Genomic DNA, 15,440 nt, shown 5'->3' on the forward strand with positions numbered 1-15,440 from the left:
GGATGTTGGAGTCTTCTCTTCATCCAGCTCGAGGACTTTGTTTGGCCTGATCTCAGGTGTCTGTTGGGAGCGATTATTTGAGATGGTTGGTAGTTGGCGTTCCGAAGGCGGCGGAGGTAGCAAGTTCATAAGGCTTGTTTCGGTTTCTGGTTTCTCTTTTGTTTTCGGCCCAGAACTTTGTTTGGGATTTTTTTTTGGCTTCACTTTGGAGGTACAATTGTATGTTGTTGTGCTAATTGTAATTGGGTCTCTTTCTATGTAATTATGTTGCTGTGTTAATGAATTTACCCTTTGTGCAAAAAACCAAACAATATTTATTTCTTTTATTTTTCTTCCTTTTTCTACAAATTAATAGAACTTTCTTTGTCAATCAAAATCCCATAAAATATCATTCTAACCCTCTAATCAAATTTGATCATAAATAAATAATATGGATAGTAATGTAATTTCACACAACCAAAATTTTGCTATTTTCTATTAAATCCTCACCTACATGTGATTTTAATATATTTAATTAAAAAAATAATAAATAATAAATAAACCTCTCTCCCCCACTCTCACGTTCTATCTTAAGTCTCTCCCTCTCTCTCCTTCCATTTTAAAAACAAATAGCAAAAATGTTCACCCACACTTTGGATATGGGCATATACTAGTATATAAAAAAGGATGAGCCGCACAAGGATGAACCTTTTATAATCTAAAAAATTGCCCTTCTCCTATTAGAATTTCAAAAGAAAAAAATAATAATTAATAGAGTACAAAATAGTAAAATTACATCATTTGAAAAGACAATAAAAAGCACCCACCTAGTGGGATTATGCATGGGTGGTTAGTAAATTTAGTAATTTTTAAAATATTTTAATAAAAATAATAATAACTAGCAAGTATAATTAAAAATAAATAATAAATAATATATTATCAAACAGAAAAATAAACAATAAAATAGAAAAGTCAATTGTCACACGCGTAAGTAGACATGACATTCATGTCGTGATTTTCGTGTGCGCATGTTTTTGTGACATATCCGATATTAGGGGTGAGCAAACAAGTCCTGGACCTAAAGGTCCGGGTGGGTACAAAAATTTGAGAGACAAAACGGAACGAGGCGATGCAAGTCTACAAATAAGTGGGAATGGGCCCCAGCCCGACCCGTATTTAACATGGGATAATGGATTGGATTAATATATAATTAATCAATTTCCAAAACTCCCCAACATTGGATTTTTTTAGGGAACTTTAACGAAAATGATACGGTTTATTTTAATGAAAAATTACATTTTTATATTAAAAAATCAATCCTGATACTATTCATTTTATCCTTTATTTTGTTCTTATCATTAAAACTCAAAGTTTTCAAAATATATATTTTTTTGGGCAAAAGACTATTTACTACCCTTATGTTTTGTGGTTTTCAACATTTAGTACATCAAGTTTTTTTCGTCCCAGAGTCATACCTAAAGTGTAAATTTTGGGACAGTCTCATACATCCGTTAGTCAAACTGTTAAGTTTGCCGTTAACAGTGACGTGGTGCCCATGTGGACAATGATTGGGCGCCACGTGTCATCCACGTGGAAATTAAAAAAAAATATATATATATATTATAAAATAATAAATAAATAAATTAAAAAAAAAACGTTTTTTTTTTTTTTTTTTCCTTCTTCTTCTTCTTCCTTCTTGTTCCTCTGACTGAATCTGGGTAGCAGATTTGTTTTTTTTTTTTTCTTTATTTCTTTCTTCTTCCTCCTTCCTTCTCCTTCTTCCTTCTCCTTCTTCCGAATCTGCCCATTTATTTTTTCTTCTTCCTTCTTCTTCTTCTTCCTCTTTCTTCTTCTTCCTTCTTCTTCGAATCTCCTTCTTCTTCGAATTTGCCCAATTTTTTTTTTCTTCTTCCTCCTTCCTTCTCCTTCTTCTTCTTCTTCCTTCTTCTTCCTCTTCTTCTTCTTCGAATCTGCCCAGTTTTTTTTTTTTTTTTTTTTTTTTTGTTTTTTTTTCCTTCTTCCTCCTTCCTTCTTCTTCTTCTTCTTCTTCCTTCTTCTTCCTCCTTCTTCTTCTTCTTCTTCTTCTTCGAATCTGCCCAGTTTTTTTTTTTTTTTTTTTTTTTTTTTTTTTTTTTCTTCTTCTTCCTCCTTCCTTCTCCTTCTTCTTCTTCCTTCTTCTTCCTCTTCGAATCTGCCTAGTTTTTTTTTTTTTTTTCTTCTTCCTCCTTCCTTCTTCTTCGAATCTGCCTAGTTTTTTTTTTTTTTTTCTTCTTCCTCCTTCCTTCTTCTTCCCCCTTCTTCCTTCTCCTTCTTCTTCTTTTTCTTCGAATCTGCCCAGTTTTTTTTTTCTTCTTCCTCCTTCCTTCTTCTTTTTCTTCTTCCTCCTTCCTTCTTCTTCCTCCTTCTTCCTTCTCCTTCTTCTTCTTCTTCTTCTTCAAATCTGCCCAGTTTTTTTTCCTTTTTTTTTTCTTCTTCCTCCTTCTTCTTCCTTCTTCCTTCTCCTTCTTCTTCTTCTTCCTTCTTCTTCCTCCTTCCTTCTCCTTCTTCTTCTTCTTCTTCTTCTTCCTCTTCCGAATCTGCCCAGATTCGGTTTTTTTTTTTTTTTTTTTTTAATTTTATTTTATAATATATATATATATATATATTATTTTATAATTTTTTTTTAAAATTTCCACCTGGATGACATGTGGCGCCAAGTCATTGGCCACATGGGCGCCACGTCACAGTTAACAGCTGACTTAACAGTTTAACTAACGGATATATGAGATTGTCCTAAAATTTACACTTTAGGTATGACTCTGAGACGAAAAAAAATTGATGTACTAAATGTTGAAAACCATGAAACATGAGGGTAGTAAACAGTCTTTTGCCCTATTTTTTTTCATGGCTTGTCATTCAGTTTTCGCATCTCATTCAGTCGTGACTTGAGCTCGCGTCGAGTCCTCAACAGCAGCCATCCATCGCCATCTTCTGGCCCAATAGTGACCACCCATCACCGCCGTCGAAAACAACACCATCATCATGCGAATCAAAATCGGCCACCATCATCTCATCTCCTCCCAATTTCAGGTAACATAATTTCTGAACCCTTAATTGTTAACTATGGTTAATTTTCTAGGTTTAGGGATTTACGGTTATCTGCAATTTCCTATTCTCTCTGATTAATTTTCTAGATTTAGAAATTTAGGGTTTTCTGCAGGTATTTCTTAAATGCTTGAATTGGGCATTCAATTGAGCATTTCTTAATGTTTCAATTGGGCATTTCTTGATGTTTGAATTGGGAATTTATGTATTGTGTAAATTTGTAGACATGCTGAACGCCCAAAGGATCAGGTTAGCTTGAAGGTTTTTTATTTTATTTTATGTATTGTGTAAATTTGCAGACATGGTGATATTTAAAGTTTTTAACTCAAAAAATTCTTTGTGGTTGTACTTTCAAACTGCTTGTGATTAAATTAATATCGTTGTGGTTTTTAACTCAAGTTTTTAACCCTAAAACTGGCACTGATTGTGATAAAATTAATAGTTCTTGATTACTATTATTATATGATGTAGAGGTGGGATGTTGGTTGAGATTTCTAGTTTGCAATTGTAGTTCCTGATATATGAAAAAAGCAATGTTAGCTAGGGGCTTAATGAGTAATAATTTGTAGTACAAATCCCACTCACACATAAAATCTTTAAAATAAATATCTTGCATTCAAGTTTATAATATGTAGGATTTTGGTAACATTCAAATTTCATGCTTTGTGTAATATTAACCCTAACATGCCATGAGATCCATCCTGTCATAATCGCTCTAAAATCAAGGCCGAGACGTGTTCCTTCCTTGGCCATAATCGCTCAAGTGTAGAAGTTAGCAGCACATTCAACACCATCACCACCAAACCTATTCTACTCACCTGACCGAGCTCGGTTGTGAGTTGGCATACCCATATTCACAAGGACATAATTAGCTCATAATTATTCGATATGCGCATCACGTAGGCCTTGTAATTCTAGAGTCCACACTTACTTGAAATGTGAAAAGTCTTAAACTAGAGGAGGAGACGACCAACTAAATCCAATGATGAGACAAGTGTTGGAAGTTATCGATTTTATTTACAAGATTGCTGATTTTTTTAAGTATTGTGCAAAAAGTTGTCGATTTTATTTACAAGATTGCTGATTAGGTTTCTCTGGCTTTAGGTTTGCTTGTTCAGTTAGAGTTGATTTATTTCATGTTTTCGGTTGGCCTACTATTTTGCTATTCCCCAGATACCTCCATATATATGAAGAAGAAAAAACGTGTGCATGAAATTATAAAGAAAAATATTTTTTTTAGCATAGTATCAAAACTATGGAAATACTATTGTTAGACGAAAATAGCGATAAAAATGTACCAACTGTGTCGATAATATGTATATACTTTGTCAAATGGGTGAAACTGTGAATTGTTTTATGAGAAGTTGCATTTGATTTGGCAAGATATAGATTGTTTGTGCCCTAACAAGCTCACCAATCTTCATGATGATGTGACTCTTCGACATAGAGAAGTCGATGGTGATCGTGTTTATGATTTTCTTGGTGGCCTTTATCCTCAATTGACTCGGTTCTCTTGTAGTCTTTTATGCTTGGTGTAAGTGATGTGGCTGCCAAACCTTGCAAAGTCCATGCCCGTCGATCTTCTATGGCTGCTTCCCATGTTTCTACTTACCCAAGGCCTATGTGAAGTGCCAAGGCCGATACTTTCAAAAGAAGCTAAAAGTGTGCATCTTGTGGTGGAGATCACTTTTCTAAGAAGTGCTTTGAGGTACATGGATACCTCAACTGGTGGGATGAGCATCATGCCTTTGAGGGGGATTGTAGCCTTTAGACTACTAGTCATGATTAATAAGTTTCGAGATCATACAAAGCCATGGGTGTCTACTGCTCTATTGCCTTATTCTACAGTTCAGTTTCTATCCAATCTCATCATCTCTCACTCTCAATTGAAAGTTGAAAGAGACACAATGTTCATGTGGGATAGAAACTTTTAGTTGGATTAACTATCTATAATATTATGAAATGATTATCTTCATTTTGAGATTGGATGGCCTACGTGAATATCAATTTTTTTTTATTTGTGGAGAGGGGGAACCATGCAGATAGAGAATCACGTGTTCGTGTAGTCACTCATGCAAATTCCGTAGATCTATCCATCTAAGGAATATTGTGTAAGGAATGTTGCATAAGACCTGACTATATAACTTTTTTTTTCTTCAGAGGTTTTAACTTTAAACATATTTCAAGACTAAAAACAGATGAACCGTTAGACTAGCAACAACTTCTAACTTCGAAGTTGAGTTTATTATAGTATATGTTACTACAACATTAAGTTACAAGTTGGATAATCTTTTCATTCATATTTTCCTATTGTTTTTGTAACATACTACTATCAACAATAAAAACTAAGTAAATGTGACAAAATTCTTATATTTAAGAACAAATCAATGCTTCAATTCAAAGCCCCCAATGGATCTATTATTTTTTTGTTAGTCATTACTTGCATTCCTAATATATACACATCTCATTCATTTTCCTTTAATATAAGCTCCAAGAAATTTTACCCTAAAGTCAAACACTGTTTTGGTTGTAATTAAACACCAACTACTAACCAAAAATAAATCTTTAGTGGGGCCCTGGATGCCTCAACGGTCCAATGAAATTGCATGGGCATTCGTGTAATTTTCCGCCATCAAATCTGTTTCCCATCACCCAGCTGTTATATGATATAAAACTATTAAGGGTTGTCCTTTGCGTCTCAGCACCACTCAACGTTTTCATTTTTCCTAATCTACCCCTGCTTTATCTCATATATACAGTAATCTGCCACCACGCCCAAACCCTTTGGATCCTCTCTCTCTCTCTCTCTCTCTCTCTCTCTCTCTCTCTCTCTCTCTCTCTTCCCTTCTCTCTCCGTTGCAGTTTTCAGTCTAAAAAGCTCACTTTTTTTTTCAGCTGAGACAGGCCATTTCTGTTCTGGGTTTAATCTGAAATTTTCCCTTGTTTTTTTCTCTGAGCCCATTTTTTCCCTCACAAATTTGCTTCACATTTCCACACTTTCCCAATGAGTCTCTGATCCCACTTTCCTGCATTGGTTCTATAAACCTGGGCTCAATCCTCCCCAACCCACTTCCCTGTAAAGATGAAGTCTTCAACTCGGCTGGACTCGGCTCTGTTCCAACTCACCCCAACTCGGACCAGGTAATCCTTTTCTTCAAATCAAATGGGTCTTCAATGATATTTTTGTTTTTTAATTTTACAATAAAGGCTGGATTTGGCTTTTTTATGCAATTGGTATGGTATTGGGTTGTATGAACTTATGAGCAATGTCTAAGTTGGAATTTTATTATTTTTTGGATGGTTATTCTTGGTGTTTTAGAATTGGATCTTTTGGTGTTTTATTGGATATTTATGTTATGTGTCTGTTTGTTATGTCATTGCATGTGTAAAAGTGTTTGATTATTTGGTACTCAATCTTTTCTGAGTTGCTTTGTTTTTGTTGAGTTTGCATACCTTGATGAATTGTAGTGTCTTAAATTCATTTGGAGGTACATTTAGTGGAAATGTGCAGATTTATTGATCGAAAAGCCGTATTTGTACTCGAATCTAAACAAGGAAAGATTTTGATGAAAATGCACTATTTGTTAGTTGTTGTCTGCTTTGTTTCTTGTTTATTATACGTAAATGTGATTGTGAAAGTTTCAAAGATGTTCATCATTTTGATATTTTCTGCTCCTAAACCTTCGTCTTGATAGGTGCGATCTGGTTATATCCGCAAATGGAATGACGGAGAAAATAGCTTCTGGTTTGTTGAATCCGTTTCTGTCCCACTTGAAGACTGCTCAAGAACAAATGGCCAAGGGTGGTTATTCAATTATTCTTGAGCCAGAGTCTGGCAGTGATGCAGCATGGTTCACAAAGAGTACGGTCCAAAGGTTGTAATGAAATCCAGTGCCTCTCTACCATCTAGGGTGTTCTCAACATGTTTGATGAGTGCATAAGTTCGATCTTCTCTGCTAAGCACACCAATTAGAAAGTGTAGGGTAACATGACTGTTTCATGCGGTGCATGCTTGATTTCTAATTTGGAGTCCCTTCTCATTTTAAAGTTTCAATACAACTGATTTTCTATATTTGTCTTCAAATGTATGAAAAGTGATTACTAAGCCTTATAGGCTCAACATTTCATCTTACGAACCTATGACTGTTGCCAGAATTTTGGAATGCAGTATCCTGTATGCTACAATGATAATTCCTCTCACTGGAAAATCATTATTCTGTACTAATTTGTGAGGTGAATATTAGGTTTGTTCGCTTTGTGAGCACCCCAGAGGTCTTGGAACGGGTGTACACTTTAGAATCTGAGATTTTACAGATTGAAGAGGCAATTGCAATTCAAGGAAATAATGACACGGGACTTAATCATGTAAGTAAAATCTGTTAGTTCTCAGTGATCTGTGTTTGGTATCCACATAGAAAAGTCAGTCTCAGTTTCTTTGTGGCAGGTAGAGGACAATCATGGAAAACCTGTAGATAGCGTTGAAGGTAATTTTGAAAAGACAACTAAACAATATGTCACACAATGATTTTCTTATTAGTAAAATAAGACTTTTTTGCCTGTTTCTGTTTTCTTTCAATTGTGCACTGGCAAGCTGATATTTGGGTTTTTTACCCTCCTCACTCAACACACTTGATGCAGATAGTTCTAGTGGTGTCCCAGCTTATGCCTCTATCAGGTGCCGACAGCCCCTAACTTCCCTACCATGCTTCACCAAAAACCTAGTTTTTTTTTTGTCTCTCCCTTATACAAGCTTTGCCTTTGGGGTCTACATAGGAAAAAAGGGAGGGTGTTGAGGTACTAGAGGGGATTAATGGGGAAAGTTTCAAATGCTGCTTCATATCAGAACATGAAGTCTGGTGAAGGTTTCACTGGGCTTGTATCTCTTTCCTCCTTTTTCTCACTTATTTTTGTTTCAACTAATGGATGGCAAATACTCGGTCAGCTAAGCTCTGTAATCTGTCGCCATGTTTGTTTTTGTTTCTGATTCAAAAGACTGTAATTCCTTCTTTGTTTCTCTAGTTAATGGTTCATCTACTGGATTGTGAACCCCAAATTATTTTTTATAGGAAACAAGCCTTTGCTAGATGCTAGTGAAGAGAAAGCAATTGTCCTTTACCAGGTTTAAATCTGTACCTTTTTATTTCATTTTTTTGTTGTTGTTAGTGTTTCTGATTTGGTTTCTCTTGTAAAACTGGCAGCCTGATGGTCAACCTGAAGCAAATGGATCCACTGCACAAGAGGCAAATTCAAAGTACGTACCATCTCTTTCATATTCTCTTGTGCTGCTCCAAAGACCATGTACCATGCCTCTCATGGGTTAAAGTTGTAATGAAAAGTAAACTGTTGTTTAAGGTCTTAGCACTTGTGATCTTGAAATTTCCGGTGGCCCTTCAAACCTAAATTCCCTTTGATTATCCTGCTGCCATATATTCATTTCAAGTAAACCAGGGATGCGTATGGGCTTATAGCTCTATCAAATTTTGAACCTCCTCCTCCTTACGTCTCCTATCTATACAATTATAGGGTAGTTATCATTTGCAAAAAAAGAAAAAATGGTACACCATTGATGTCAGAGAAAAAACAATGGTTTGTATCATCTCTATAAAAGTCTGATGGAAAAAAGAAGTTAAAGGGTCAGCACACACACGTGCCTGCGTGCATCGTCTCCTACTCACCAACACATTTTCTATTGATAAATTCCATTCAATGGAGGGATATTCAGTTTCCTGCGACTATGCATTGCAGCACAGATTATTCAGTTTTCTGTATAACATAAGGGCAACTGCTAATCCATTTATCTAATATTATGGTAGAGTTCATCTTTTGAAAGTCCTGGAGACACGCAGAACTATGCTGCAGAAAGAGCAAGGTATGGCTTTTGCACGTGCTGTAGCCGCAGGTTTTGACGTTGATCATTTGCCACCATTGATATCATTTGCTGAATGGTTTGGAGCTTCACGCTTAATGTAAGTAGAATTTTCTTCCACTGGCCACTTTAACATTAACATGAGGCAGGATATTTTGTATCAGAATCTTTCCTGATAATGTTAACTTTATCAATCTAACAGGGATGCTTGTAGAAGATTTAAGGAACTGTGGAAAAGAAAGCATGAAACTGGGCAATGGCTTGAAATTGAAGCAGCTGAAGCAATGGCTAACAGATCAGAATTCTCTGCCATGAATGCATCAGGCATAATGCTTTCGAGTGCGACCAACCAACAAGTAACTGCAGGTAGGAGTACAGGTTGTAAGAGGTATACTACTTATAGGTAACTAACCTATTATATTCACTGTTCTCAAGAAATTTCATCATGGAGACCGAGTCTTAAATAATTAGACCGATCATCAATTTCAGTGGTAAAGACGAAGGGTGTGAGAATCTAATGTTTTGACTTTGAGAAGAGCCCCATTCATCATACTGCATGGCGTTAGTATAATCATGTTCACTACTTTTAGGATAGCTGAGATTTTGTCTGCTTATTTGTGCAGAAGAAAAGCCTCCTGTGGAGCATCAACCACCATTAAGCCACCAGGAACACTTTCCTGGCCAGTATCCCCATCAGATGTACCCTCCCTGGCCTGTTCAGTCTTCTCCAGGTGCATTACCAGTGTATCCACCATATCCTATGCAAGGCATGCCTTATTTTCAGAATTACCCAGGAAATAGCCCATTTTTTCAGCCGCCTTATCCGATAGTAGAGGATCCTAGACTCAATCAAGGTCAAAGAATACAGAAAGGGCACTCCATGGATAGCAGTAATGGAAATATTGAATCAAATGATGTGGAATTGGAGAAGGATTTTTCAAAAAGTCAAGAATCAAGAAAGAAGGCTAGTCGCTCAGGTCAAAAACAATCTGGCAGGGTTGTCATTCGGAACTTAAATTACATCACCGCAAAGGGAAAAAACTCTTCCTATAGTGACTCAGCTAGTGACTCTCAAACTGATGAGGACAATGGAGATTTTGGGGGTGGCATTCCTAAGATGAAGGTTACACACTCTCATAAATCCGCAAAAAGGAAAGAAACTGTTCTAATGAAGGAGGGAGATGAAGGGAACTGGCAGGCATTTCAGAAGTTCTTACTCAGAGATCCTGATGAAGACAGACGTGAGCTTGACCAAGGCATGTTTTCCATGGAAAAGAAGGGTCAACTGAAAAGGCGACAAAATAACCTGGGGGATGATCCTTTAGTTTCTGGTGGTCGAGATAGGGGAGAAATTCCAGAAGGAAGTACAACAGATATTAATAAATTTAGTGGAAATGTTACCCGCATGCAAAAGTCATCAAATGATCAAATGTTGATATCTGCAAGAAGTGATCAGTTGAGTCATGGTAATGGTCAAATGGATTTACGGTATACAGAAATAGATGGCATAAGGGGTAAATATAGAAGGACTGCCAGTGACGATTTTATGATTCATGGACATAATAACCAGTCGGGTTTTACAAGTTCTCCCTCGGATCCGCTTGCTATAAATGGATTTGATCGTGCAACCAACACTTTGGATAGGAGGTCATCTCACAACATGGATGATGATTCATACATAGTTCCATTGAGGTCAATTTCACTAGATCATCTCGAAAACAATGACAGAAATGCTATCGACATGGGCTCTGAGTTCCCATCAGCAGCTCAGAAGGTGGAAAACTCCCAAGTTAACTATGAGCCAGATGAATTGACTTTAATGCCTGAGCGTGGTGCAGAAAAGGGTTCAACAGGCTATGACCCTGCTTTAGATTATGAAATGCAAGGTGCTTCTCTGGATAAGAAACATAAGGAAGTGATGAGTGAAAACAAGCAAGGGTCTAAGAAGCCTGACAAGGACAAGAAATCAAAAATGGTTTCAGATACTTCAGATAAGAAGATTGGAGGACCAATAAGGAGAGGAAAGCCCTCAAAACTTAGTCCTTTGGATGAAGCACGAGCACGTGCTGAGAAACTAAGAAGCTTTAAAGCCGATCTTCAGAAAATGAAGAAAGAAAAGGTTATTTATCATTTTCCTATCTGTTTTGCTTTTTCGCAGAGTAAATTTACTAAGACCTTTCCTGGTCTTACTAAATTACAATAAGCTGTTCTCCCTTATCCAAAGTTGAGAATTTTTCTTTTTGAAACACTATTTTAGTATCATCTTCTTGACAGTTTTTGTATGCCTTAGACTTGCAACTGGGCTTAAAAAGCTTTTATTTTTGTTGCAAGTTTAAAAAGTTAGATGACTATTCTCAATGTTTTTGTCACTGGACTCACCGCCATCTTGTACACCTATTTCAAAGTGAATTTGTTTTTTTCCTTTATGACCAATATTTTAAATAACAGTAAAAATTATGCTGAAATTTACGGAGGTTAGAATAATTTCTTAAAATCTGAGGGATTTAATTTATTTGTTTATTTTAATTTTCCATAATGCTATTTTCACTTTGAAAAGTAGAAAAACTTGAGTCAGACAACAGTGATGTTGGCTATAAATATCTATCCATCATGTGTTGCCTGACAAAAGCACATAAAATGTCTTGTGGAGTTCAGATAATTTTACAAGTTAGCCATGTCCTTGTCGGACACATCGCATGTTAGGACATCAACATAAGTATCAATCTTGTATTGCTCTTTAAATCATCTAAAACGTGTCATAAAACTATGAAGCACTGGAACTTTACAAGGTGGTCCTGTCTACAGTATTTTTCTTGCACCTGAACATATTCTTAGACTTGGTATTTTCTTCAAGAAATTTCCCCAAATGAGTTCATGACCTTTTAAATTCAAGAGAGAGAGAGAGAAATAAAGTTAACAAAGTCAACTTTATAACTTTGAATCATTAGTTAAAAAAAAAAAAAAAAACACATTATAATGTAATTATTTGTTGCTTTCAATTTGTCGATTTATCACTGATCATATTTGTTCTGTATTGTAACTTATTTCCTTGGTCTGGTGTCCATGCCTGTGCAACAAGTGGTTATATATGTTGTAGAATCAGCTTCACATGCTATATGCTAGCCAGTTTATCTGTTTTATTCATAAGATTTTTGAAGTTTTTGCACTTTTTGTTTTCAGGAAGAAGAAGAGATGAAACGGCTGGAAGCCTTAAAGATACAGAGGCAAAAGAGGATTGCTGCTCGAGGTGGTACCATCCCTGCAATGTCACCATTGCCCTCGCTGCAAACCAGGAAACAAGGGCCAACAAAACTATCTCCAAGCACTCACAGAGGATCAAAGTTTAGTGATTCAGAGCCAGGGTCATCATCTCCTTTGCAAAGGGTGCCCATCAAAACTGGCTCTGTGGGCTCTGCCGATTCTCACAAAACCTCCAAATCCAGCAAACTGAGTACTGGAAACCACTCTGCTGTACACAGGTTAACCCGGTCTGTAACTTCATTGCCTGAACAAAAGAAAGACATCGCTGGTGTTGCAAGTAATGTTAAGCTATCCATGGCACGGATTCGAAGGTTATCAGAGCCTAAGGTGACTAACGGCCATCATGTTTCTTCAGTGAAGCTGCGGAGTACTTTAACAGTATCAAAGCCAAAAGTTTCTGACGGGCATGAGAGCAAGAAAATATCTGCTATCGTGAATTATGACAAAAGCAAGGCTGCTACTCTCCCAGAATTGAAAATCAGGACAGCCAAGGGACCTGATGCTGCCCAGAGCACATCAACGACTAAAGGAGTGACACAGAAAGATGATTCTGTGAAGTCTACCTCTGAAGGTGGTCAACTGAAGAGGAATGATGACAAAAATTCACACCATAGTGATCGGGATGACAACCCAGTAATTGAGAAAACTCTCATGATGCTTGAGAAACCTTCCATTCCCATTGTACATGCGGAAGAAACTTTGAGGGATGCAAAGGGACAGAATATTAGGGAGAAGACAGAGGTGTCAGAGTATGCTGCTATTCGGGCACCAGTTTCACCACTAACGATTGATACAATCAATAGAGAACCCGCTCGTGACCTATTACAGCAGCAACTTCAGTCTCATGAGGTATGGTTAATCAGATAACCAAAGGATTTTGCTTCCAGTTTTGCATTTTTTGTCTGTACTGACTGCAACGGACCATGAAGGGTTTGATTGCGTCTGAAAAGTTTACAAGCAAGTCATAGTCATTGTTTACAATCTAAAATTGCAATTTCAATAACTGCAACAGAAGAGGAAGATCCGTAGGCTGAACTCGTATCTATGGTATTAATTCTTGGTCAGTGTTCCTAACTAACAAAAATGCAGTTTTATATGAATCCTTACTATTACCACATGTGAATTTCAAAAGCTTTTTATTTTTTAATTTTTTTTATGCTTTTTCTGGTCATAGATAGCATCAGAAATTTTATTTGCAATTCAATTGCTTTCAGTTATTTATTTATTTGTAATATACATTGTTAGGCATTTATCTTTCTTTGACTCTTCAAAAAGAATATAGCTATGAACAATAAGATATATTTAGTCATATCATAAATTGTGGACCAATTTCTGAGTGGTGTTTGTGCTTTGTGTAACCACATTGATGGATAGGTTACTACGAGTAATATGGAGAAGGAACCGGCAAAGTTTTCAAGCAATAGCACTGCTGCAAAACCATATCAAGCCCCTTATGTGCGAGTTCCTTCTCTGGAAGGTCCATGTACTCAGAATCCTGAGTATGGAAAAGCACCCACAAACATAAAAACTGTGGCAATAGGCACAGTGACTATAAAAGCACTTGTACCCGAGTCTAGTAACCTTGAAAAGATTCCAGAAGCATTTGAAAGGCCTCAGGCAAAGGAATCATTAAAAGGGTTCAGACGGCTGTTAAAGTTTGGGAAAAAGAACCATGGCTCATCATCAGGTGAACGTAATGTTGAATCAGATAACGTCAGCATGAATGGTACTGAGGCAGGTGATAATGGGACAAACGCTGTTTCTTCTAGTGAAGGTAACTTGCATTATGCCTTGAAAACAAATAAACAAAACATTTTGACAACCGATCACATTCATTATGCGTGCTAGACAGAATTTGAAGTGTAATTAACATTATGGAAAGAATAAAATAAGACTAATGAACATTTGCAGCTATAAACTCCTAATTCGTTCTTTGTAAACTCCTAATTCAGTCCTTGTACCAGTTAAACATTACATTATCCAAATCCATTGTGGATTAAATATTTGTAACTCCATCTCTTATAGAATGTCTATGTGCCTCCGTTTTCTGATTGTCGTAAACTTACTGTGCGAAAAAATTCATATGTTTTTCCATTTTTGTACTGAGGATACTGTAGGTTTCTATAGATGCTCCCCTCTGTTTTATCTGGCTATTAAGTGTTTCAATGTTCATGTGATCTCATAGTTGTTTGCAATGTGGCACGTAGAGAACTAGTTTATTTTTCTTGTGTGGTTCCAGGAACATTTAGTGAATAAAATGTTTTGCTGATGTGACTTTGGCTCCGGGTTCACCCTGCTTTGTTTCGTTTGCTGTTGTGTGCACGCTCTTTTGATTGCTATCTCTCCTGTGTCTTTTATTTGTCATCACTAAGTCTGTTCATTTATGAAGATTGCAAGTCACTGGTTTGTGAAAAAATCGAAATTTGTAGGTTCACGGGGTGTGGATTAGGTCAATAAGAGGTTATTTAGAGTCTGATCTCAAATACTATATAAGCTGACACTAATTTTTGTGTGCTCCATATCAGTGTTTACATTAAAGAATCTGATCTCACAAGATGAAACTCCAAATCCCAGCTCTACACAAAAGTGTAAGTGTTTATCATTTTTGCAACACGCGTTGCTCCATTGAATTTTTTATTTTTTATCCTCTTCTTTTTAAAAGAGGTCGCACTTGGTGCGATGGCAAGTGCCTTCGCCCATGAGCGGTAGGTCTCGGGTTCGAGACTTGGGAGCAGCCTCTCCATAAATGGGGGTAAGGCTAGCCGACATTCACCTCTCCCAGACCCTGCGTAAAGCGGGAGCCTTGTGCACTGGGTACGACCTTTATCCTCTTCTTTTTAATGATTCAATAATTCTAACTGCGTAGAATTTCATTCATATGGTTACAGCTTCTCGCCATTTCTCCTTGTTGTCACCATTCAAAAGAAAGACTGGCGAGAAGAAGCTGACAATGTGAAGATGTGAATGCTTGCGAAATTGAAGACAGAAGCAACAAGGTTTCTCTTATTTTTCCACCACTTGGGTGCAATCTGAGTCATAAAAGCTCTACAGATTTTCGTCTCCTGTATGTTTAAAAGTAAAATCTTAGTTTTGTTGTTGTATAACTTGTCTTTGGACATTCATATTAGTTTGTTAGCGTTGCATGCGGAATTCGTTTGTAGCGCTCCTCTGCGTAATTTGTAAGCTCAACGATGATTGTTGTTGGACGCAGTTTATTGTGGATGGGATTGATGTCGGGTTCGTGGATGTC

At 36.7% G+C, this 15,440-nt stretch overlaps 1 protein-coding gene across 3 annotated transcripts; it reads left to right on the top strand.

Annotated features, from left to right (window-relative positions):
• Nucleotides 1–5,871: 5,871 nt before the first annotated feature.
• On the top strand, nucleotides 5,872–15,342 carry LOC126607725 (COP1-interacting protein 7-like). Of its 3 annotated transcripts, XM_050275444.1 has the most exons (13): nucleotides 5,875–6,204; nucleotides 6,759–6,938; nucleotides 7,308–7,428; nucleotides 7,508–7,547; nucleotides 8,130–8,182; nucleotides 8,262–8,314; nucleotides 8,877–9,029; nucleotides 9,132–9,295; nucleotides 9,553–11,048; nucleotides 12,110–13,039; nucleotides 13,565–13,964; nucleotides 14,716–14,778; nucleotides 15,079–15,342. In XM_050275444.1, exons 1-13 carry the CDS (start codon nucleotides 6,146–6,148, stop codon nucleotides 15,144–15,146), a joined length of 3,780 nt encoding a protein of 1,259 aa, XP_050131401.1. In that variant the 5' UTR covers nucleotides 5,875–6,145; the 3' UTR covers nucleotides 15,147–15,342. The 3 variants fall into 3 exon arrangements, with proteins under 3 accessions (XP_050131403.1, XP_050131401.1, XP_050131402.1); XM_050275446.1 differs by lacking the exons at nucleotides 14,716–14,778; nucleotides 15,079–15,342 and adding an exon at nucleotides 13,203–13,250 and having other exon boundaries at nucleotides 5,872–6,204; nucleotides 13,565–13,705; XM_050275445.1 differs by lacking the exons at nucleotides 5,875–6,204; nucleotides 6,759–6,938; nucleotides 7,308–7,428; nucleotides 7,508–7,547 and adding an exon at nucleotides 7,705–7,738.
• The last annotated feature ends 98 nt before the right edge of the window (nucleotides 15,343–15,440 follow it).

This window comes from Malus sylvestris, chromosome 16, assembly GCF_916048215.2.
Source record: "Malus sylvestris chromosome 16, drMalSylv7.2, whole genome shotgun sequence".
Classification (NCBI taxonomy): domain Eukaryota; kingdom Viridiplantae; phylum Streptophyta; class Magnoliopsida; order Rosales; family Rosaceae; genus Malus; species Malus sylvestris.

Bases quoted from the DNA above. Each gene is read 5' to 3' on its own strand.
- LOC126607725 (XM_050275444.1), top strand. From the start codon at position 6,146: ATGAAGTCTTCAACTCGGCTGGACTCGGCTCTGTTCCAACTCACCCCA. The intron at 8,183-8,261 runs GTTTAAATCTGT...TAAAACTGGCAG, and splicing joins AAGCAATTGTCCTTTACCAG to CCTGATGGTCAACCTGAAGC. The intron at 13,965-14,715 runs GTAACTTGCATT...GCTCCATATCAG, and splicing joins CGCTGTTTCTTCTAGTGAAG to TGTTTACATTAAAGAATCTG.